This window comes from Anthonomus grandis, chromosome 4 (genome assembly GCF_022605725.1).
Source record: "Anthonomus grandis grandis chromosome 4, icAntGran1.3, whole genome shotgun sequence".
Classification (NCBI taxonomy): Eukaryota; Metazoa; Arthropoda; class Insecta; order Coleoptera; family Curculionidae; genus Anthonomus; species Anthonomus grandis.
The window spans coordinates 18510951-18535536 of NC_065549.1; the positions used below are offsets into that span (position 1 = coordinate 18510951).

The window sequence follows — 24586 nt, forward strand, 5'->3', positions numbered from 1 at the left end:
GCGTTGTTCAGGTCCAGAACATATTTTACCCCAAGAACTATTAGGAGCATTTATGCTTTTCTTTATCTGGTCCATATTACTAGCACGCTTTTCCGAAGACCTTTCCAGAGTTTTATTTTTATTAGCTGTACCTGGCACCGACGCTTACACGGAATACAAATAGTTTTCACTGATACTGGCAGATTTCGGGCCAGGTGTACCTGTAAATGCCTCTATCAGTTCAAGATTGGTCTTCTTGATTGCATTTACTATTTCGTCCATTTTACCATAAAATTGTGCAGCTTGTTCTTCTAGATGTTTCTTTATACATTTTATAGTTTCATGATTGGATTTGAGAATTAATTCTGGACCTAATATGTCTGCAGTTTTATCATCAAGCCTAGAAGGGATTTAAATCTGCCTAAACTTCAACAAACAGTCAGGGCAGAGATATAAGGTTCCAGTTTGACTCGGAATATCTCTTACCTCTTATGCTTGGGTTTTATTACAATCCTGACAAATCACTCTTCGGCGTGTATCACAAGGATAACCAAACTGGGCCAAACCTGTTTTATCCTCTTTAAAAGCACAGGTTGATTTGCACTAGTAACATTTTCAGATATCTTCTTATTTAATTCAAAATCTTGCAACAGGGCTGTTTTATGGTTTAGTTGCCTTTGTGTCTGTTAACCTCACATTCAGAGTTTGACAATTAATTATATTTTGGCGGGAAAACTCGCGATGTTTTGATTCCTTTGATTTTAACAGAAAAATACAGGTTAACCACTAAACTACTAATGAAATAGGTAGCACTTTACTTAGAAACTAATTACAGATAAAAATATTATATTTTTTGCCACTAATCACAGCACTTTTCAGCTTATTTTGAGGAGCCAAAATTGGCCAAAAAGCCAAACTGTTTTGCATTTAAGTAGTAAAGAAATTACTATAGAAATAAAATTAATAGAAACAAAGACAATATGAAGAAAATGTATGAAACAATAAGACAGGCAACTAATCAAAAACAGACAGAAAAACTTTACACTAAAATAAAAAATTAAAATGAGTCTACACCAAAATGAACAGGAAATGGCAGACTTTTGTAATCAATATATTGATATTTTGTAATCATAAATATTGGTGTAAAAATGACGAAAAAAATTCCACAACCTTGCAACCCTCACAGCCAATAGGGTTCTTTATCCTCTTTTTGACTTCAATTATCTTATGAGCTAATAAAACCCATCAACAATCTTAAAAACAAAAGTTCTCCAGGTTTTGATCGTATATCGGCTAATCTGATTAAACAGATACATGCAGAAATCCTAGAGCCACTTCTTAACATACAATTTTACAGTTTCCAGTTTTACAATCAAATTTATAAAACTGGACATATACCTCGTAGCTTTAAATTAATAGTTATAACCCCAATTTGTAAATCAGGATCCAAAAATGTCATAAGTAATTACCGTCCGATTACTTTAATAACTTGTTTTGCAAAAATATAAAAAAAAGTCTTATTAAAGCTGTCTTATAAAGTTAGCTGAAGTAAGTTTGTGTAAGGCATCTGAAGTACTACAACCTGGCAAGAACCCGTATTGATTTTCCGCCAAAATGTCATTAGTGACAAAGAAGTTAATTGACCTGTATTAACACAGAGGTTACAAATCATCTTAACCACAGCAGAAAGTGCCTTGGTGTTTCATAGATCTTGCTAAGGCATTTGACACTGTCCCACATCATAAATTTTTTGATGTTTTAGAATATTATGGAGTGAGAGGAACTGCAATTACACCCATGAAAAATTAGTTTTTGAAGGTGGTAGACAATGGTACAGTGAAAACATCTTGTCGGACTTGCATTGTTTTATTTATTTAATGTAACACGACGTTTCGGTTGGTAAGTATCTCCACCAGTGTATCAAGTGTAAACTGACAGTTATCAAGTGTAAACTGACAGTTTACACTGGTGGAGATACTTACCAACCGAAACGTCGTGTTACATTAAATAAATAAGACAATGCAAGTCCGACAAGATGTTTTCATTTTTTTCAAAAATTACTTAAAAAATAGTCGCCAGGTTGTTAAAATAAATAATATTTTATGCAAGGCAAAAAAAATACGAATAGGAATTCCACAAGGGCATTGGTCTGTTTATAATTTATTAGAACTCTACTTAAAACAAAAATAAATAATGGGGTCATTATTTCCTATGCAGACGACACAGCATTATTATTTAATATTTATTCATTATTTAATATTAAATAATTTTTGAGATCCCATAAATTTGGGTATCCTCTATATAAATCAATTAGGAAAAGTTGCTTTTTTCGATTCACATGTCAAAAAAAATTTACTAAAAATTATTTATCTAAAATAAATAATATCTATATTGTTTTTTATGCTTCTCCCTCGATCCTGCCACAAACCGTACTAGTAGAACCAGTGTGCCCCTTTGTTGGCAGCACCAGCAAACCAACCATTCAGCAAAAACCGATAGAAAAGCGCCTACATTCGCTACTAATTACACAAATTTAGCCTGTCGCAGGCTCTTCGTGTGCGCGTCTCGTTGGATGTATCCGAGCCTTTATGTATACGCTTTATAGCTTCTGAATCCTAAATTTCAAACAAATTTTCCAATATGGCCGCTGACAATTTGATCTGTCATGACTACTCAAAAAATTTTTGGACGGCTTTGTTTTGCTTAGCAGTCTCATTCACTTTCGGAAATCATTTTCTTAAATAATACCATAGTTTTCATTTAAATTTAAGTGTAAAAAATGACTACTTTGGAAGATAAATCATTATGGGAAGATGGGGAAGAGTCCCTAGGCGAAGAAGTCCTAAGAATGTCCAGTGACGAGATCATCAGCAGGACGAGACTGTTGGACAACGAAATTAAAATTATGAAAAGCGAGGTGATGAGAATTAACCACGAATTGCAAGCCCAAAATGAAAAAATCAAAGAAAACACCGAAAAAATTAAAGTGAATAAAACCTTGCCGTATTTGGTATCCAATGTGATTGAACTTCTTGATGTAGATCCTCAGGAAGAGGAGGAAGATGGGGCTGTTGTAGATTTGGATTCGCAAAGGAAGGGTATGTTTATGAGAAACTAAGATACTCTAACTTAAATTAAGCTAGGTATAACTTTATTACTAATGGGAAATACAGTACTTAAATACTTATGATAATGGTCCATTTAAATATCTTTACATGTACCATCTGTCAATGTTCTTAGTTCTCAGATATTAAGTTTAAGTTATGTTTTTTTTATTCTCTGTAATGTTTTTTGATTATAACTCCTATGTAGTCCTATTTAAAGCAAAGCAAAAAACTATGCAGAGGAGCTTCCCAAACTCCAGGTAGCACACATGGAAGTAATTTTAAAGAACTCATGTTCTTATCTGGTTTTAATTTGTAGCATAATTAAAATGTTTAAATAGTATTAAAAGTGGTATATTGTGGGAGTATTGGTCAATTGTTAAAGAAAACTTTATTTCTAGCTAAGATTTCAAATCATATATAATTCATCTTCAGGGCTTGAAGTCTCAGTTCTCTATTGTGAAATTTAAAAAAATACATATCACAGGGATAAAAATGTAGATAACATTAAAGGGCAGTTACATAGAGGAGGGATTACAATTAAAATCTGATAAAATATATAAAATGGAACAATGGAACTAAAAACCCGGAGACTAGAGTCATTTTCTATAGCTATAATAATGTGTTTTAAATAGTGTACTGCTATCACAAATGCTGTAGGTACCAATTGTTTGATCTGGGTCCATTTTGTTGTTCTAAGATGTGTTAGTGTCTGTGTGATTGACACATTTATTTTGAAGTTTGTATGATTAAAGTTTTATGTCAACAATGTGTTTGGAGATTAATCGCGGTATTTTTTAAAATTTGTTGTGATATAATTAGAACCATGTTAACATAGGAAATTTTGTTTCTAATTATGTTATATTTTGAAAACAAATGAGAATCTCATAAGAAGATATGGGTTTTTTAAATTATTTTTATGTGTATAATATTCACCTGGAGTTGGGTGTATAATAAATGTAGGTTACTTCTTTCCTGAGTAGCTCACTAATATATTAAATTAAATATAGATAAGTTTAGAGCAACTATACAAATATTTCTTAGACACTAACCCATTTTTTTGCTGTTGTACCCCAAAATAAATATTTTTTTAAAAGTCTTAAGATTTCTGCATTATATAAAATAATGGTAGGGACAGTTCTTTTAGTAATAAAAAAATTAAGAAGTGTAATATTTAGTTAGTAAATTGCTGTCCCATATATAAATAGTTTATCACCTCTGATAATACAGAATGTAGAGAAAATGTTAACTTTTTTGCTTCTAGGAAAGTGTGCAGTAGTAAAAACTTCCACAAGACAAACTTACTTCTTGCCAGTCATAGGGCTTGTAGATGAAGAAAAACTAAAACCTGGAGACCTGGTGGGAGTAAACAAAGACTCTTATCTAATATTAGAGACTCTCCCTGCAGAATATGATGCCCGAGTAAAAGCCATGGAGGTAAGACTGTAAACTAGTAAAAATATATGTATGTATATATTTCTATCTGTTTTTTTTTCTAATTAGGTTGATGAAAGACCCACAGAACAATATTCAGATATTGGAGGCTTAGATAAACAAATACAAGAACTTATTGAGGCTGTTGTTCTTCCCATGACCCATAAGGATAAATTTGTCAACCTTGGAATTCAACCTCCCAAAGGTCTAATTTCCTGTTAGAGTAAGCAAATTTTGCTAATGTTGTTATTTACAGGTGTCCTACTTTATGGCCCTCCTGGAACTGGCAAAACTCTGCTGGCAAGGGCATGTGCAGCACAAACAAAATCCACATTTTTAAAATTGGCTGGTCCACAACTTGTACAGATGTTCATTGGTGATGGTGCTAAATTAGTGAGGGACGCTTTTGCTTTGGCGAAAGAAAAGGCACCAGCTATCATTTTTATTGATGAATTAGATGCTATTGGTAAGGTTTTTTTTTGTTACAACAAATCTTTATTCAAGTAATCAACCAAGTACAAATCCTCTGAAATATATAAGTGTGTACAATTAAATTTTACCATTGTTTACCTGTAAGCATTTTACAATATGTTAAATGTTATCAGATATCATTGATATACATAATACTCTAAATATATTTTATATTCAGGAGTAAATTAGAAAAAATAGAGGTTTCATATAGGGTTTTGAAAACAGCTAAATATTTCATCTAGTTTGACATAGTGACATAGTGCCTATGATTAGTTAAATATAATTAGATTTTATTTTTTTCTGAAAACCCCCTGCTTTCGAATTCCACAAGTGATAGGTCGTAGGGTAGGTAAGGGCAAAGCTCTGCAATTTCTAGTTTTTGTAATATGACAAGTATATATAATGATAAGTAGAAGCATCACTTTTATGTAAATTTATGCAAACATATTGGGCTTGATTATGTTCTAAAACCTAGTTATAAAATATATGACATCTCATTATTTACTGAGAAATTAAATATTTTAGAAATAAAAATGTTGCGGGTGTTTTCCCCTTTTAAATTATTTTGGCCAAATCCCCGCAGCGTTCTGGTTTTTTTTTTAACGATAAAGGAAGTTTTTTTCATGTTAATAGATTACTAAAGATATATTATTCTAATATTCCAAAAAAAAAAAATACTCTATATCTTGTAAGGCCCCTAATAAATCTATTATTTAGTACAAATTGAAAATAGTAAAGTCCACTTTGAAAACAATCACATTATGAAATCTTAGAGATCATCTCAGTAGGTTTTGAGAGTCTTAATACTATATCCTCGTCAGCAATGAATGATTCTTTTCTTCTAGTTATTTTGTTTTGAAAACTTGGACGTCCGTGGTAGTCACTTGTAAAATACTACTTTGTAACCTCCTTGATAAATAGCAATAATCTTAGTCACGTTAGTGCCTAAAACAAGTCTTTGTTTTTTCCTTGGACTTTAATCACTGCATAATGATTTGAAATCATTGATTCAAAACTTTGCAGTAAGTTTTCTTGAATATCATCTTCAGATGAATAGTCAGAGCTACTATCATGAGCAGAATGCTCAGTGTCGAATTCTGACGAGAATTGTTTGTTGCTTTTTTTTCTTTCTCTTTGTTGCATTCGAATCGGGGAAAGGTTGCTTGGTCACATTTTCTTTAACGCGTTTTTTTATTTCTTCGAACCCCGCATGCGGGATTTTGCCTCCAGATTGCTGCGGGTTTTCCCCATCTGACCTCGTGCAAACCAATTATTTTTACAAATTGTGGATGCCAAATTAAACAAAAACAAATCACACAAACGTAATGTAAATGGTTAAAACTATATCGTAATGATTCGCTCTTTTAAAAACTACTAAATGCATGCATTATTTATTAACCGAATTTCTTATAGCTATTGTAAAACTATTTGAAAAATTAAAATAATTTTCTGTTCCACGTCTTCCTGCCGTAAAATACTTTGACAAACTAAGCAGCCTTAATACAGAACACGCCACCTGGCAGATGGCTTCAAGATTTTGCGCGGAAAATTCGAAAAAGCCAATGTGTGGCTTTATGCCCACCTACCCTAACTGACAAAATGTTTTTCAAAATGTAATTGTTTTTCCTTTGTTTTTTACAATCATTTTCAGTATTATTCTGCTTTTTATTATTGTTTAATGGTGGTAATTATTTGTTTTCAATTAATAATTCCCTTTAGGTACCAAGAGGTTTGACTCAGAAAAGGCTGGTGACAGGGAAGTACAAAGAACTATGTTGGAACTTCTTAACCAACTGGATGGCTTCAGTTCTACTGCAGATATTAAAGTATAGCATCCAAAAACCTTTTTGGCACATTTAGAATGGTTTATTTTCAGGTTATTGCAGCAACCAATAGAGTAGACATATTAGATCCCGCTCTATTGCGATCAGGGCGCTTGGATCGTAAAATTGAATTCCCACATCCCAACGAAGAAGCTAGGGCGAGAATCATGCAGATTCACTCTAGAAAAATGACAGTAAATCCTGACGTGAACTTTGAGGAACTTGCTAGAAGTACTGACGATTTTAATGGTGCACAGGTTCGTTTTTATTTCGTAGTTTAAAATTCTTAATTAAGCTTATTTTCCATTGTTTTCTAGTGCAAAGCGGTTTGCGTTGAGGCCGGTATGATAGCACTTAGAAGAAATGCGACCGCAGTAATCCATGAAGACTATATGGACGCTATAATGGAAGTGCAGGCCAAGAAGAAGTCGAACCTTAACTACTATGCTTAGATTAATTTAAAATTTTAATATTTTTTCATTTGAATTGTGTCAATCATTTTGAACATGTTAAGCGCATTTTTTGTAATATATAGAATGAAATAAAACTCTTTATTTTAGATTTTTTTCATATATTTTAAATAACAGCCACAAGATAGTTTATACCTTTAAAACAAAAACAAAATATAAGAGTACAAATATCTACAATGAGAAAAAGAAAGAATAATTAATTACAGTTTTTCCTTAATTTAATTTAAAAAAACATATACATAACATCCATAGAAATCTGCAAATCCCTACTTTGCCTTAATATATATATGGTTGTCTTCATGGATTATAAAAATCCAGTTTATCGTAAAAAGCAATAATTGATGAATTTAATATTAACACTATTATTACAACAGTTACAAAAAGATGTAGAAGTCTTCTGAAATGTTCGTCTTTTCCTTATGTGGTTTTTTGTCGATATAATGCATCATTTTTTTCTAAATGAAGACCAGTCCACTCTTTATCTTCTTTAATTGGGGGGTACAATGGTTTTAGTTTAACAATATCAAAAGTAAGCATTTTGCAGGTTTCTATGACAGAATGCTAATATTACGTAAATGTTTATTGCATAAATCACTGGTTATAATAACATATATTAAGGTGGTAAAGATTTCAATACATCTAGTACATCAATAACTTTTTCTAACCGCTAGAATCGGTAAATCAGTTCTTTTTAGTTTTACCTAAATCTAAGACAGTCAGTGTTTAATGTCACCTATCAAATTACTTGAATACAAGTTTGATTTTAACTAGAATTTCCTACAACCGTTCTGTGTAATTATACAAAAAAAAAAGAAATATACAGAATTAATAGCGCAGTTCTTAACAAATTATCTACATAACAAAAAAAGAGATACACTTTCAGACTTACCCCAATACAAAAGGAAATATTATGGGTCATTGGAACATCCTTTGATTATCTCGTCTTCTGAAATAAATTATCATGACCAAAAAGCTCAATGCGTTGCAGATAAGGTATAAATCCCAATCTGTTCCGAGGGTTTCCGTAAAGGCTGTTAATCGATTAAATGGATTCTACAAATAGAGTAAACTTAAATTTCTGAAGTATCTATTAAATAAATAAGTAATAATAAATAGGATAAAATTATTAAATAGGTAATGAATGTAATGCAATATATTATCTACGTTTATGGCGTTTTGGATTATTTTAATTTAGCTTTACCATATTTAATGAGATCCAAATGTTAGGAGTAGAATTTGTACTACACTCTATAACCACTAGAATTTCTTATAACAATTTTAAATTTGAGTCAATTAGGTGGAAAAATAATTGCTGAACTTCAAAAGGTGAAAGCCTGGGGTGACATCAATTTGTGAAGATTTAGTATCTTAAAAATTAATATTGTTCATTTTAAATGTCTAAATAATTATATTCTGATAGACTCTATTTCTGTTTCAACCCGAGAGTTCACTAAATTTTTGATTCTAATTATGAATTAATTTTAAGTTTTTTATTTTGTCTATTACGTTTTATGAAACATTAGATTGAATATTATTTATTTGACCGTTTATTACGTGTCTTAGCTCTTTTCTATGTAAAGCTTGATTGCTCTTTGTGCTATTATTGTTTAATGCCTTTAATAATTTTTTTTGCAAACCCTTTCAAAATGCACAATAGAGAATTCACAGTACGGTTAGTCTTAATAATGAGAAGTATGCCTTTCTCATAAAATAACAATTAAAATGAATTGAAATCTACGATTTTTCTAAAAGAATACTTGTTTAACGATAGTGTAATATTTATTGTAAGACATCTTTTCGTTCCAGTATCCCAAGTAATATTTAGTTTTATTTTATATTCAGTTTTAAATATATTTTTCCAAGACGATATGAGATATTGAGCTGAATTGCTCTACATGAAATAAAATTATAGAAACCTACATTTTTTCACAAACCAGTGGCATAGCTATGACTAATTATCAATACAAGTTTACAAAAAAAGCTATGCCATTAACTTGAGAAAAAAGTATGATGTATTAATTATCAAACAATTTAAAAAAAAAGTAGTTTTAATGGTATTATGTCATAATTTAAAGTAGGCATTCATGGGTCTTCAAATAGTTAGTTTTTCAAATACAATTTTTTTTTTAAAGAAAAACGATCGATTTTTCGAAAAGTAGTAATTGGAAATGAAACTTCATATGTTGGCCTCAAAAAGTTATAATAAATACATAGTTAACATTAAAAAAAACAGACAGGTGATAATGTTTTGCTTTACAAAACCATAATCAGATCTATAGTTGCTATAACTGCTAACTATAACCTGCAAAGTTATAGTTACATAGGTTGGATGTTGCTTTTAACTTTTGTTGAGGAGACGAGACTTTCATTTTATTTTAATTAAAGGAAACGGATATGTTTAAAATGTTGACAACGTCGACAAAGGGTAAACTCGGGATAATATTCGGACTTCCTATAATTACATTTTCTTTCTTATAAACTCCTACCTCTAGAAGTTTGACCCCACCCTGTATATTATGTACCCTAGCATTACCTAAATAACCATAGTCCCACCTTTTAAAGTTAAAGAAGCCAAAATGTTGGGGACTGAACATAAATTCCCTGTGGGTAAATCATATTAAGTTACGCAAGACTCATTACATTAGGTACCAGCTAAAAGTACTTAATAAATTGTGATCATAATGCTTACCACTCCAAAAGAATCCATGCCGAACATAAAGTTGAGTTTGAATAGAGCTAAAGCAACTGGTACTTTTGCGTCTACACTGGTTTCTGCAGCTAAATCGTAACACCTAGTTCAAAATAACACCAATTTAATTAAAATAAATTATTTTAGTACTGAGGTTTTTGTTTCTATTTAACCCATTATTAAATCGTTGATGTGAAATGGAGGAAAAAGGGCAATTTAAATAATAAAAACAAATTAAATTAATTACACTTTCAACTTGCCTCACAGAATTTAAAACATCAGAAATATATCAAGGGTTTTATTTTTTCTTATTTGGCCAAATAACCACAAACTTTTCTTTATTGAAGAACTTTGTCTCAGTAATTAAAAACCAAAACAAAAAAATAATTATTTAACAGGTGTAATTCGAAGATATCAATTTTTTATATGTATTAAAAATTCTGGTTATAAGTTTCTTGAGAAATTTAATTTCGATATGTAAAAAGGAATCATCAGACCTACAATAATTTTTAAAAATACGATTAAAAGGCTAAAAATCATTAGAAGAGAAAAACTGACTTACCAGAAAAAAAAAACAAAAATGAGAACTATACAAGTAAAACCTAGGAATGTTAATAATAAAATCACTTCTGAAATTAAAAAAAAAACCTTGGCAACAGATAACGTAATTGTGTTCAATTCAAAACAATCATTTAAGAAAGACCTTTCCATAATTAAACAAACAGGTATTAATAATGCATACCCCTTAAAAAAAATTAATAAAGTATATTGTAAATTTGTTTATAAATATAAATTTTCTTTTAATTTAAGTAACATTAGTTTTCACACCATTTTTAGATCTTTCAGATGTTTCACATATTTTGGTAACATTTCAGATGACTATTGGCTATGGCTTCCATTGCCTACATTTTTCTCACCACGCATTTCTTTATCTTTCAGGACTGTGGATATTTTAATGAAAACTACGTACCTTAATGAATTCAAACTACCGTTGAATAAATCATTAAGTTGTTTGCAGATACTCTTTTTAAAATGTATAATGACACTGATTATGCAGTACCAGATGATGATTTCCCAGAAACGGTTGATATTACCAATATTATAATTGATATTATACCCTGACTGAGGTCTTCGATGGGATTACTACGCTTAAAGAATTTTTTTTCAGTTGGATCGAATTCAACCCAACCCAACCCTAGTTTTCAATTTTTTATCTTTTATTAGATACGGGAACATTTCTAGACTACTGGAAAACCAGTTTCATATCTTCTACCATTCCTAAACTTTTTCACAAACCAGTTCGCGACAAACTGACAGAATAGTACGCAGGGGAAGGCTTACGGTTACAAATGTCATGGTTTACGAAAATTGCCTTTTGAGCGTATGGAAGAGAGGAAGATGCGCAGGTGGATAATATTTACACTCATTTTACCAATGCGCTAGACAGGGTTTGTCATAAGTTCATAGTGGCCAAATTAGCAGCAATCGGTTTTGGCAGTATTTAAGCCTTGTGAGCTCAAAGTTTTCTTAGTGGTTGGCATTAAATAGTGAGAATTAATAATATCCTATCAAATGTAATAAGAGTCACCTTAGAAGTCCTACAGGGATGGCATTGTGGCCGTTTATTTTTAAAGTTATTTATCAACGATTTGGTAGAAGTTCTTCATTGCGTGTTTTTGGGTTTCGCCAGTGATTTCTCTGAAGTGCTATCGTATAGTTAAAAACTCAAGAGACCCGAATTGTGATTGGTCAATGCTAAATTTAGTTAGTTACGCACTACTCCAAAATATAATATGAGACAAGGCCGCCCCAATATTAAATAGGATTTTACCATTAGACTCCTGAATATATTAGAGTACAGCGCAAAGCCGGTAAATCTAATAGACTGCAATACATAATTTAGAAGTTAGTATTGTTTTGCACATCGAAATGTTAAATACAAACTTATTAAAAACAATTATGTATTATGCGATAAATGATAGCCAATATGGGTTAATTTTTTATTTTGTTTAATTTGGGGAAAATAAAAGTACCTAATTAATTTAGTGATCCAGTTTAATTTTGTTAACCTTGGGTTCAAGGGTTAAGTTGGATAAGGGATCAATTTTTTCTTTAGTGCCAACATTTCGACCTATATTGGCTTTCTTCGGGGCGCTACAAAATTTAAAAAAACATAGTAAAAAACAATTATAGATAAATTAAAAACATTATGGTATACAGTGGTCAAAAACTATATTTGTTAAAATTGGTGTGATTGCATGCATACTTCTTTCGAAATAAGAGTTTTTGTAAATTTGGTAATTTTTAATTGGTTAATTGGTTAACCCATTTTGGTAATTTGGTTAACCCATTCATTACTTTTAACATTTAAATCATCAAAGGTTGAATCAGCATTCTTTTTTACTGGCAGTTTTACGCCTAAAACAGTCTTGTAATATTCTCTATCATGAAACTCTACTATATCCATAACATTAAATACTGCTTGTTCCGACAAATTCTTAAGTTTCTATATTTTAATTCACAAAAACAAATAGAAACAAATACTCGAATATAGTTAGGAGTCTAATGTTAAAATCCTAGTTAATATTGTGGCGGCGTTGTATCGTATTAGATTTTGGAGTAGTGCGTTGTAACGATATAGATTAAGAATTGGCCAGTCACAATCGAGAACAACTTTCGGCCGTTGTACAATATTAGGTTTTGGAAATACGCGACCCGGAACTAATACAGAGTGATCTTGATAGGTTGAGTCGAGTGGTGTCTCTCTAATGTTTTAATGTTAATTAGTAAGTATTTTATCGAGAAAAATTAGAGTTGAGTTCAACTACTTCATTGATGTTGACAAGGTTGATACAATAAAGGATTTGGTATTATCCTGGCTTATAAATAAAGTTTTAAAAAGCATTATTCATATGTAACCGGTTGGGCATCTCAGGTACTGACTTTTATTACTAAAAACAGAATTAATCTATTTGCAACACTTTATTGTGCCTATGTAACATTAGTTTTAAAATATGCGGGTGTGTATGTATTGTAGGTCTGATTCCTTTATAGCCAAAACATGTAACCAATAAAAATTTAAATAAAAAAACTCTTGACACTGTAGATATTAAGTTTAAATTTTTCAAGCACCAGTGTGTAAAATGATCTTTTTTTTACGAATCTTACCTACACAGGGGTGACAGTGACATACAAAATTCTATCACAAATTTACCCTAAATCTTATATTTGATACAAATTGAAAAGATTAATAAGTCACATTAAAATTAAAAAAGGATTTTTAATGATAAATGTTTAAGTCTATCTTGCCTTTAAATGACAATACATTCGTATTTATGTTAAAGTTTAATGAATTAAGTTACATATTTTAATATGAAAAATATTACTATTATAAAATCCATTGTTATTTCTCATCAATCAAGTATATACCATGTCGTAAATTTAAACCAAAACATCTTTTTGCATATCAGATACCATAACAACTACTGCTAAGCTAATTATAACATATTGCTATTTCTTATTAATTTAATTTTTTTGAAACACACCGATTTAAGCAATATTTATAAGAGCGTGATTCAATGATGTTTTGTAAGACCGCTACCATGTGTAATTTATTCGTCCACAATGAAAATAAAATAAATTTTATTATAATTATTGTGATAAATTATAAATATAATGCCAAGTAAATGTCAGAATAACGCATTGCATTAAAATGTATTTTTTTATTACCTTTTAGCTAAGTGAATATCCTTACTCAAGCCCAACCCTTGTTCATGCATATAACCCAAATTAAACATCGCTTGGGCATTATGCTGTTGTTCGGCCGCCAACCTGTACTGAGAGGCGGCATTTTCATAGTCGACAGACGTGCCCAGACCGTAATAATAGTAATCTCCTACTTTCACCTATATATTTAATAAAATTAAAAAAAAAACAATTTAATTCAATACAATGTACCAACCCGTGCCATAGAATATCCCTGAGAAGCAGCTCTCGTCCAATATAATAAAGCTCTAACTAAAGCCTCCTTTGTGTCCCACATAGGAACTTCGCCACGGTCCAGCATGAACGCCGCATTGCTTTGAGCTACTTCATATCCCAGTTCTGCTAAAAGAGCGTATTGGATAAAAGCCTGGTTGAAAAGGCCTTCCCTGTAGTCTGCGTGAGCCTTAGAGAGTAAAAGGTAAAATTTCAAAAACATTATAATTATAATGCTAGTATAAAATATTATTTTAATCGGACGTAAAATAATGTTCAAATAAGGTCAAAGTAGAAATTAGTATTGACAATTGTTACATAATTTTTTAGACTTTGAAGTAGAGTTGTAAGAATATACTATATCTTTCTAAGACAAATATAAACTTTTTATGAATTATAAGATACTCTTTTCTTCTGATCTTGTAAAGTTAAATTCTTTAAATTTTATTTTAAAAAAGTACTTGCCAAAAATATAAATTTTGCTGACAAAGCTTGGTAAGTTGTAGATATAAATGTAGATATAAAACATTAAGAACAGCAAATTATTACAATTAATATCTGTTTGGTCGAAATGAAAAAATTAAGTACCCGCGTAATATATAATAAACTTTTAAAATTACATTAATTATATAAAAAATATCACACTAATAGCACACCTAATTGTAACAAACAATAAAATTTGTAATTTTATTGCTTGAGTTAAAAATCTGTTTAAGATAAAACAAAGGGTTCGAAGTAGATGATAGAGTTTGCGTTAAATTATTTGCTATATTACAGTAAAAATTATTCATCTGGTCTATATCAATATTTGAACATGAACAATGATTCTTCATTTCTTTTAAACCTTTTTTTATCATATTTCTTACTATTTTTATTTGTTTGATTTTTTTTTCTGAGTTGACTTTAGTTTTTTACGCTCTTCGTGTACCATCTTGGACGCTGATATCGTTTCTGTGGATTTTGGTATTTTTTTTATAAACTAGGTTCATTTTTGCTCTACTCCTTATCTGAGTAATGTGTTTATTCTTTAAATATATCAGTCGAGTTTTGTCAGTCATTAAAACATATTTAATATTGATAGTTTATTTTCAATTACTTATTTTTTGATTATTGTAATAATTTTAGGCAGTCTATTAAAGTATATAAATTGTCGATGTAATTGTAAGTATTTTTATTATTACTTGCTCTTTGAGAGCTTAATGTAATTTATATTATATTTTTTTTTTGTACCTATGGATAACTACTAATATTGGAATTTATGTTTTCAGTCAATTCACCTAGGCTGTAAGAATTATTGTGTTCTAAAAGATTATTGTTTAAAATTCTAAAACCTCTTAAATTCATTCATTCATTGTTCAAAGTTTATAATCATTTGTTCTAAAAAGAAGAAAAAGCTCTATGAAATTCTTTAACTTATTAATAATAAAAGCTAATTTTATGTATAAAAAAGAGCCTCTAGCTTAGCCAACAATAAAAAAGACCTAACTTCTGTCACAAAGTATTAGCACTTAAAAACTAACAATGAATTATCAAGAACACAAATATGTAAAATAAACTGCTATTTATTTTTATTAAAAAGTTAATATTTTTGCAGTAAGTCTCCAGAACAACCATGAAAATAAAATTACTGGACATGAAGCTCCGAACATGAAACTATACCAACGAACCATATAAAAATAGAATTATGCAAAATATTTTCGGTCCTTTATTCATATTAACGGTAAAGCCAATTATACAGCAGTAAATGATAGAAATTAAATATGATAACAAGATAGCCAAAGAACTACACTACAGAAAGATCTATCATTTAATTTTAATCATCTAAAATTCCTGCACATATAACCTCTAATAAAGATAAAATTATGTACGAAACAAATAATTCAACAATATTCAAAACAATAAGTTCAATCCAGCCACAAAGTATTATCGGAATGTAAGCATTAATCAAAGATTTAAAAGGATTTTTTGAATATGATTTAAAGAGTAAGGCGCCAATAAAGCATAGCAAATCAGAAGTATTATGATTTCTAATTATGAACAGTTAATATGCTTTACAGCGAAAGTTGTCTGTTTGTTATAAAATAATTTATTTGATGAGTTGACTTATCTATAGGCAAATAAGCGAGTTAGGCGACTTTATCTCAGGATCTGTACATCTGGCAACAATGGATTTTTTTATTTTTATAAAATTGGCCATGAGAAAAACGTATATTTTTTCCGAAGACTTATATATTTAATTTGTATGCAAGATCAATGAAGATGTTTTAAATGTCTGATTCCATGACTACTGTATAGTTCCTAATAAAAGGGCTAGAGGGCTCAATTTGTAATAATTCCACTTTTTTTCATTTCAAGTTCAAATTGGACGGTATATTTTTGACTTATTTGAAAAGTAGGTAGAATTTGCAAAAATATTGTGAAAATCAGACGATGATATTGTTGCTGATTTTAAAGTTATAGCGAATTACAGTTTTTTTACCCACCGAGTCAAAACTTATGCGCTGGAATTATTACAACTTTCGCCGTCTATTTCTTTATTTAACAACTATAGAGTAGTAATTAAATGTGACATTTCAAACAGGTACATTGATCTTGCAAACAAATTTTGAATTGCTAAAATCGGATAAGTGGTTTAGAATTTACAACATTTTAGAAGGCCAATGAGCCTTAAGCCAAAATGCTAGGGAATTTTCTAGGCTTTCTAAAAGTATAGGTCAATATATAAGTTTTCAGAAAAAAAGACGTGTTTCTTATTTCATTTTTAGTTACGACCTCTAAAGGTGAAATATAGAACTCGAAAATAACTTCCAGAATTTTGTCATGGCCACTTTTATAATAATTAAAAAAAAAATCATTGTTGGCAGATGTACACAATGTACACTGTGTCCCATTTTGGATGAGACTGCAGGGTATCTCTGTCATTTTTTAAGATAGAGCTTTGCGGTTTTCGCGACCCCGCATCACTTTTTTGTAAAACTTTTAAAGCCACAAACAGAAATATTCTAACTACTTTTGTTCCTGAAATACAGGGTGAAAACGAAAATGTTCACTTTTGGAGATGTTATTATTTCTCAGGCCCTGTATAAGATAGAATAAAAATGAAAACTGCTTATAATAGATATTTTTACATTAAAGTCAGTGGCGTATTTAATTTTTTTTCCCAATGCACTGTTTTTAAGATTGGGCACAAACTTGGTATTTTTTAAATGGAACACCCTGTATATTTTAACGACAAATTTTTGCATTTTTTTTCTGAATACATTGATGTATCACAACCTAATCTTTGATAAATTTTAGCTCAAAGAATTAGAAAAATCCATATTTATGTTTATTTTTTTAATAGTAGGCCATGAATTCTTTGACACATGCATAAAAAAATGTTTTGTTTATTGCATTCATGGAAACTAAGTCACAAACAGACTCAATACATATCAACAATGATGGCTGACGGTGAAAATATGGAATTCCAAAATTTTGAAAAGTATGATATTATAATATGTTTAAACCTTTCTAACGAAAATGTCGAAGCAGCGCAGCAATTATATTTAAATAGGTAAAGCTCTAGCTTATTTTATTTTGTTACAAAATTCAAAAAATAAAAAAGATCTTATTAGGTTTCCAGAAAGACGTCAGCCATCTCGGGCTACGGTATTCCGGTTAAAATCTAATCTTTTAAATTATGGCTGCTATTCAAAACCTAGGCAACCCCATGTTGATAGAAATGAAGCTGGCGAAATTAATGTTTTAGCGTGTGTGGAAGCAAGACCCCAAATTTCCTGTAGAAAGATAGAGGAAGAGATAGGAGTTTCCAAAACAAAAGTGCAAAAAATTTTAAAAAAGCATAAATTTAAACCGTATAAGATAAATATTATTCAAGAATTGCATCCTGACGATCCGTTTAAACGACTGGAATTTTCTAATTGGTTTTTAACCAAAACTAATAAAGATCCGGATTTTGTAAAAAAGGTAATATGGTCTGACGAATCCCATGTAAGCAGTAGTGGCATATTTAATAGGCAAAATACCAGACATTGGTATCAAGAAAACCAACATATTACTTTTGAACGACAGCAACAAGGCCGATTTGGTTTTAGTGTTTCCTGTTTTGTATTGGGCACTAAAATTGTATATACAATTTTTGAGGGTAGCTTAACTGCCCAACGATATCTAAATATATTGCAAAATAATTTGCCAGAGTTGCTGGAGGACATACCTTTAGCCCAGCGACATCAAATATATTTCCAGCAAGATGGAGCGCCCGCTCATAATTCAAGGGTAGTTAGAGAATATTTAAGTGCCCATTTTGATAGACGTTGGATTGGCACACACGGGCCAATCAGATGGCCCCCGAGGTCACCGGACTTTTTTGTATGGTCGTACTTAAAAAATAAAATTTATGCAAATCGGCATAATAATATAAATGAACTCCGAGCGACAACTGAAGAAGCATTCATAAACTTACAAAGGCAACCCTTTATAATTTTAAATGCCTTAAGACGAATACAGACTGTATGTGGTTTTTGTATAAGACAAAATGGACAGCAGTTTGAACAGTTTTATTAAATTTATATTTGTTGTTTTTTTTTGGTTTTTGTAATTAATTTTCTAATTTGATTCTTGTAATTACTAATTAGTTTTTAATGTTAAACCTGGTCCGATATGTTTTTTTTGTTTTTAACATTTTTATGTTTATATTAATATTTTAAGTTAATGTTTAAAATATAGTTAAATAAACAGGTTTAAATCACATGGCGTTTTAAAAAAGTAATAATTAAATGCATGTGTGTAAGAATTCATGGCCTACTATTAAAAACAAAAATAAATATGGATTTTTCTGATTTTTGAAGCTAAAATTTACTAAAGAATAGGTTGTGATACATCAATGTATTCAGAAAAAAAAAATGCAAAAATTTGACGTTAAAATATACAGGGTGTTCCATTTAAAAAATACCAAGTTTATGCCCAATCTTAAAAACAGTGCATTAGAAAAAAAATTAAATACGCCACTGACTTTTATGTAAAAATATCTATTATAAGCAGTTTTCATTTTTATTCTATCTTATACAGGGCCTGAGAAATAATAACATCTCCAAAAGTGAACATTTTCGTTTTCACCCTGTATTTCAGGAACAAAAGTAGTTAGAATATTTCTGTTTGTGGCTTTAAAAGTTTTACAAAAAAGTGATACAGGGTCGCGAAAACCGCAAAGCTCTATCTTAAAAAATGACAGAGATACCCTGCAGTCTCATCCAAAATGGGACATAGTGTACAGGCCCTGAAAAACGGCCGCTTACCCTGCTTTTTTGCCCAGTCTGTACTAATGCATGATATTAGCTTTTGAGAAATGTAGTATAAAAATAAGAAACTTCTAAAAAATATATATATCCAATTGGAAAGCACAGGTCAAAATATTTGTTTATAAATAAACAACAACTACATGGGAATAAAAATATAGATAGATTAATTCTACTACCAATAAGTTATAAACAAACAGTATTTGTTCATAATAATAAATACTTGTTCACAACAAATTGTTTGACTCAAAAAAATTTTAGCGTAATACTTTTAAATCCTAAATGTTTTTAAAAAAAAGTTTTTGTCATCACTATTGAAGATATAAAGTAAACAAGAGTCAATAAAATCGAGCAAATATTTTTTGAGATATAATTTCTTTCCTGATTCACTGCAAAATATTGTATTAGTCTTAAAGACTTCTACATAATTTTGTTGTATTTTGATAGAGTTTTTTAAAGCAAGACTACTAGATTTTAGCAACACTCAATTTTTATCCTCACAAAATAAATCTGCATGCAGTTTCCCTACAACTTTTTTAATTACTCTTTTTAATTTAATTATTAATTTTTTTTAAGCAAATGTGATTTACCTGCATCAGCAGTTCGCCCCATCGACCTCTCTCAGCCACATTTTTAAAGAGTTCTACTGCAGTCATACATGATCTGAGCATTCCTGTCCCTTTGGCATGCATCTGACCCAAATTATAATAGGCCAATACATGGCCCGACTGAGATGCTAGATTAAAATATTTATTTGCCAATTTGTAATCTTTTTTCACCCCCAGTCCACCTGCAAAGCAAATTAGAACAAAAATGTCACTTCCTGTAGCATCACTAGATAATGCAGAAAATGTTTCAAGCTTTATATCTAAGTAATTTTTTTTTTAATTATGGATTTTGGACTTACTAAAGTACATATTTCCGAGTTGCAGTTGCCCATCAACCCATCCTTGATCAGCAGCAGCCAAAAAGTACTGGTAAGCTTTATTGTAATCTTTTTCCACACCCCTACCATAAAGGTACATTAAACCTAGACCACTCTGGCCCACTGGATTATTCAGTTCAGATGCTTTTTTGAAATGTTTGAAAGCGGTGTCGTTGTTTGCTTCTATTTCATCACTACCATCTAAATATATCTAAAAAAGTATGTATGTATTAATCAGAGACACTGTTTATTTAAAAGTTACTTATTACTAACCTTCCCTAAATATGCCATAGCCATGGCATTTCCTGCATTGGCTGCCTGAGTAAAATACTGCAATGCTTTTTGATAATCCAAATCAACTCCTCTACCGCCCTGGTAGTGTAGTTGACCCAATCCAACCTTAGAATTAAAATATATATATTATACCAAAAAATTTAGAAATTTACAAATTTAATACCTGTGCTTGAACATCTCCCTTTTCAGCTAAAAGCTGATAATATTCAAACAAATCATTGTCTAATATGCCAGAGGTGTAACCATTTTCCAACTCATCTAAAAGTCGAATTCTTTGTATAGCTGCTCCACCTCCAAATGATACACCTTGGCTCACTAAAATATATTAAGTAGAAACAAGTTTGTTTTTTTTAATTTATATTTTTACCTTTATCTGCAACCTGTCTATAATAATTTAGAGATTTATCACAGCTGGGGCTGAGACTGACCCGTGACAAGTATCGGTATCCCATGGCCATTTGGGCCCAGGTATTACCCCCTAAAGCACCAAATAAGTAGTGAACCAACGCTTTTGGTTGACTGACATTTACTGTGATTCCTGAGGCATATAGAAAGCCTACAAACGTTAAAACATCAGGAAAAAAAAATAAAAAACTAAATTAGGTCTGTTATTCTGATATAGGCAGACATATTTTTTTCTTGATACCGTTCAATATTAGTTTAGTATAATAAATTATGGGAAAAAGGTAAAAAAAATGGGCTTTAAATAAATACATGAAATTGTGAGAGTTTTTATATTGCATTATATTATTCAAGCAAGTTTTGTTATTTATTCTAAATAAATATTTTTTAGTAACAATTTTGATGCAACAATGATGGAAATTGGAACAGTTGCTAGGACCATACTGAAATTTAAAATCAAGTTGGTTTGTCTTGATTTCTAAATATATAAGGTTGGAGTTTATGGTATAATTTTATTATTGTTATTATTTACATTGGCATAGTTAGAAAACTTCCTTACAGATAGAACCCATGTAAAAATAAATCAGTTTCTATGATCAACTATTAATGGGACATTGTTTATTTTTTCAGGATCATTTGGACAAACTATGAGAATGCCTTGCAAGTCTGGAGCCAGAATAGATTTAAATATAATATAATACCAGTAATATCCTTATTATCAATAAAACAGTTAAAAAAAGTTTTAAAAAGTTCTTAAGATTCATTCTTTATAAGTTAATGATACCATCAAATCAGATTGAATATGATTTATTATGTTAATCAATGATCTTCAAATCTATACAAGTAGAACCAGCAGATTTGCAGCTACATTTTATATAAAACTTCATTAAACAAATGATGCTATGAGTAAACCTATACAAAAAATGTGCAGAAACATGCATTTATTAAATCTAGGTTATTTTTATCTTTCTTTCATTAGCTTTATACTTGGGTTATCGAACAAATGGAGTGGTCATGTGATCGTTCTGCGCCGGAGGTATGGCCCAGAGCCTCTATAGGGTTATATAGAGGCTCTAATAATATTGAAAAGTTGAGATTGTGTTTATTTTTTTGTTAACAAATAATGGCTGACTTGCCACGTACACCCCCATTGTCACCCCCCAAGAAAAGAGTACGAAAACATTTGACCATTCCTGAAAAGGAAGTGTTTATGAACATATATAAAACATGTGATAACGAGCATCCAGCATACAACAAAATGCAAAAAGTCCAGTTTACAGCAGAAGCAGCAGGTAATAAATATTTTTAATATACAGTGTGTTTCAGGATGAAAATGACAAAAAATGTTGTGGTTAAAATTTGACCGTTTGGCATCCAGGCCTGCTTGATTAAAAAATAAAATTTAGCATTATTATTTTTTTAAAATCAAGCTTGCCCTGATATGAACATTTTTAAAATTTTATAAGTAGGTAAAGTGGAGGGTAAAGTAGTAATTCTAGGCAAGAAATAAAAAAAGTTTATAAGAAAAGGGTGTTTAGAATGCAAAATTATGCCTACAAAGCAAAGCTGTACGGTAAAATAATTTAAATTAAGTAGGCATAATTCTCCTCATCTAAATCTGCCAAGGTTGGATTGATGGGCGGGCCTATATTTCGCACACATCATTTACTCCATCTGTTCAGTAATCCGACTATAGGAAGATAATTAAATGCTCATTTACCTGTAACTTTTACGTTTGTTACCACTATATGTGGTAAAAGTTTCTGTAAATATACTTCTATTTATTAATGTATTTAAAAGGATTTTGGTAACAAAATGATAAAAAGAGATACCTATATAAAGTCAGGGCACCTGTTTTCATTAGAAATATGGGATTAGATTCCTCCCATAATGCCTTTGGCCTGTCTACTATGTTTACTCTGTCAAATTTAATGAAAAAAGACTAATGAAAAAACTCTTTATTTTTTATGTCACTTCTTTTTTGTACACTCTTTATATTAAAAACAAAGCAATATCATAAATTTTTCTTTTAAAATTACCCAAAGAATCACCCATTAGTTTGCCCTTGTATTTTACTAACAACCTGTATTGAAGGGTGAATGAAAAAAAATGTCCACTGACTACTACAAAAAAAAATATTTCTACATTTCTATTGGGTACGGTTACTGCTAAAATTTCTTATAATTGTTGAAAAATTAAAAAAAAAATGGATATTTAGAAACAACTTTTCTACAATAAAAATTTAAATGTATTTTAAATGTCCATTTAAAAATCTTACCCATTCCCATATGGCCATCGGCATTCCCTTTATCAGCCAGTTCTTGAAACATTTTCTTAGCAGCCTCAATATCCTGTTTCAAAGTAGTCCCAAAGAGTTTTGCCCATGCAACCAAAGCTTTAGCTTCAAGGTTGCCCTTTTCAGAAGCTTCAATAAGCATTTGATAGGCCTTTGGCTTGTCAGGTCTAGTTTTGTTTAACATTACTACAAGATACCCAAATACTTTTTACTTGTTTGATTTAATAATTGACAGAAAACCCACCAGCAGCAGATTCATATAATTTCTTTGCTTCTTCCTCTTCTGGGGATAATTCTTTCTCAATCAAGGCACTTTCAGGCAAAGGAGGCTCCTCTTCAAGTTCTTCTTCAGTTGCTGCTTCTGTCATTTCAACAAGATGTTTTTTCATCTCTTTCAATTCATTGTTGTCATCCAGAATGACCAGCTTTACGTCTGTAAAGCCCATTTGCTCTAAAACTCTCAACCAATCACTTTCTAATAGAAAAAAATAAGAAGGACCAAATTACTAAAAAGAGATTTAGGAAGCCTTAAATTTACCCAATGGTTAGAAGCAAAGAAATGCAGATAAACCCACATGTTTAGAAAGATGTTGAAACTTACACAAGATCCCAGGCATGCTTAAAAGCTTGTTAGAACATGGTTAAGCCCCACTTTAGAAATTAAAAGACTAATACATACCAGACATTTTTTGGGGTGATTTTTCGTTATCAACATTCTCTTTTACAGGTACCAAGCGGTCTTGTCCATCTCTGGTTTCAATAGTAAGGGCGTCTTCCTCACTAAAACTAAGAACTTCAGGTGGTTCACTTTCATTTTTGGGTTCTGAGGTATCCTGGCTTCCAGAGTCTTTTTTTTTGGATTCGGGCGGCCCCTGAACCTCTTCCTCCGAAAATTCGCAACATACGAGCGTCAAAATTAATAGAAAAACTAATTTATGTCTCATTTTCTTATGGTTCCCTCAAAAAACCATTAGAAGTGTACTTTTTCTTATCACCTACGTGTACTTAAACTCGAGAACGTCAACTTTTTTGTTTATTACTTGCTAATCTAAATATAATTTTAATAAATGCAGGATCGATCAATTCTGGAAGGTGTGATTAAACGGTAAAAAAGATTTTATTGATAAATATTTCGTAAAATAAACGATTTTGCAGTAAAACTGTTTTGGTTTTGATTTATATGACAAACACAAATTACTATACCAATACAACATATGTGTCAAAAATTTGACAGTTGTGTCATAACTTGCCGCAGTTGTCATAAAACAGCAACACTTAAGGTGCATTCAGATGTGAATACGAATTGCAACCATATCAAAATTGGGTGATATGGGAACAGAAATAGAATCCAATATATTTACAAATAGATCATTATAATCTCAAAATCAAGAGAATCTTATTCATCTGTTAGTATACTCCGTATTATA

General features: G+C 30.5%; 2 protein-coding genes across 4 annotated transcripts; one reads left to right on the forward strand and one right to left on the reverse strand.

Moving 5' to 3' along the window:
• The first annotated feature begins 2642 nt into the window (after positions 1 to 2642).
• Positions 2643 to 7372, forward strand: LOC126735147 (26S proteasome regulatory subunit 6A-B). The gene is made up of 7 exons (XM_050439083.1): positions 2643 to 3077; positions 4348 to 4520; positions 4587 to 4722; positions 4774 to 4983; positions 6708 to 6814; positions 6865 to 7068; positions 7129 to 7372. Exons 1-7 carry the CDS (start codon positions 2759 to 2761, stop codon positions 7261 to 7263), a joined length of 1284 nt encoding a protein of 427 aa, XP_050295040.1. The 5' UTR covers positions 2643 to 2758; the 3' UTR covers positions 7264 to 7372.
• Positions 7362 to 24363, reverse strand: LOC126735146 (protein sel-1 homolog 1). Of its 3 annotated transcripts, none has more exons than XM_050439082.1 (12): positions 23839 to 24363; positions 23404 to 23592; positions 23142 to 23345; positions 20829 to 21017; positions 20625 to 20776; positions 20441 to 20566; positions 20150 to 20378; positions 19833 to 20032; positions 13932 to 14138; positions 13700 to 13875; positions 9971 to 10073; positions 7362 to 8334 (listed from the first exon to the last, which is right to left on the reverse strand). In XM_050439082.1, the coding sequence occupies exons 1-12, from the start codon at positions 24101 to 24103 to the stop codon at positions 8197 to 8199; spliced, it is 2178 nt and encodes a 725-aa protein (XP_050295039.1). In that variant the 5' UTR covers positions 24104 to 24363; the 3' UTR covers positions 7362 to 8196. The 3 variants fall into 3 exon arrangements, with proteins under 3 accessions (XP_050295039.1, XP_050295038.1, XP_050295037.1); XM_050439081.1 differs by having other exon boundaries at positions 23404 to 23610; XM_050439080.1 differs by having other exon boundaries at positions 23404 to 23634.
• Positions 24364 to 24586: the final 223 nt, after the last annotated feature.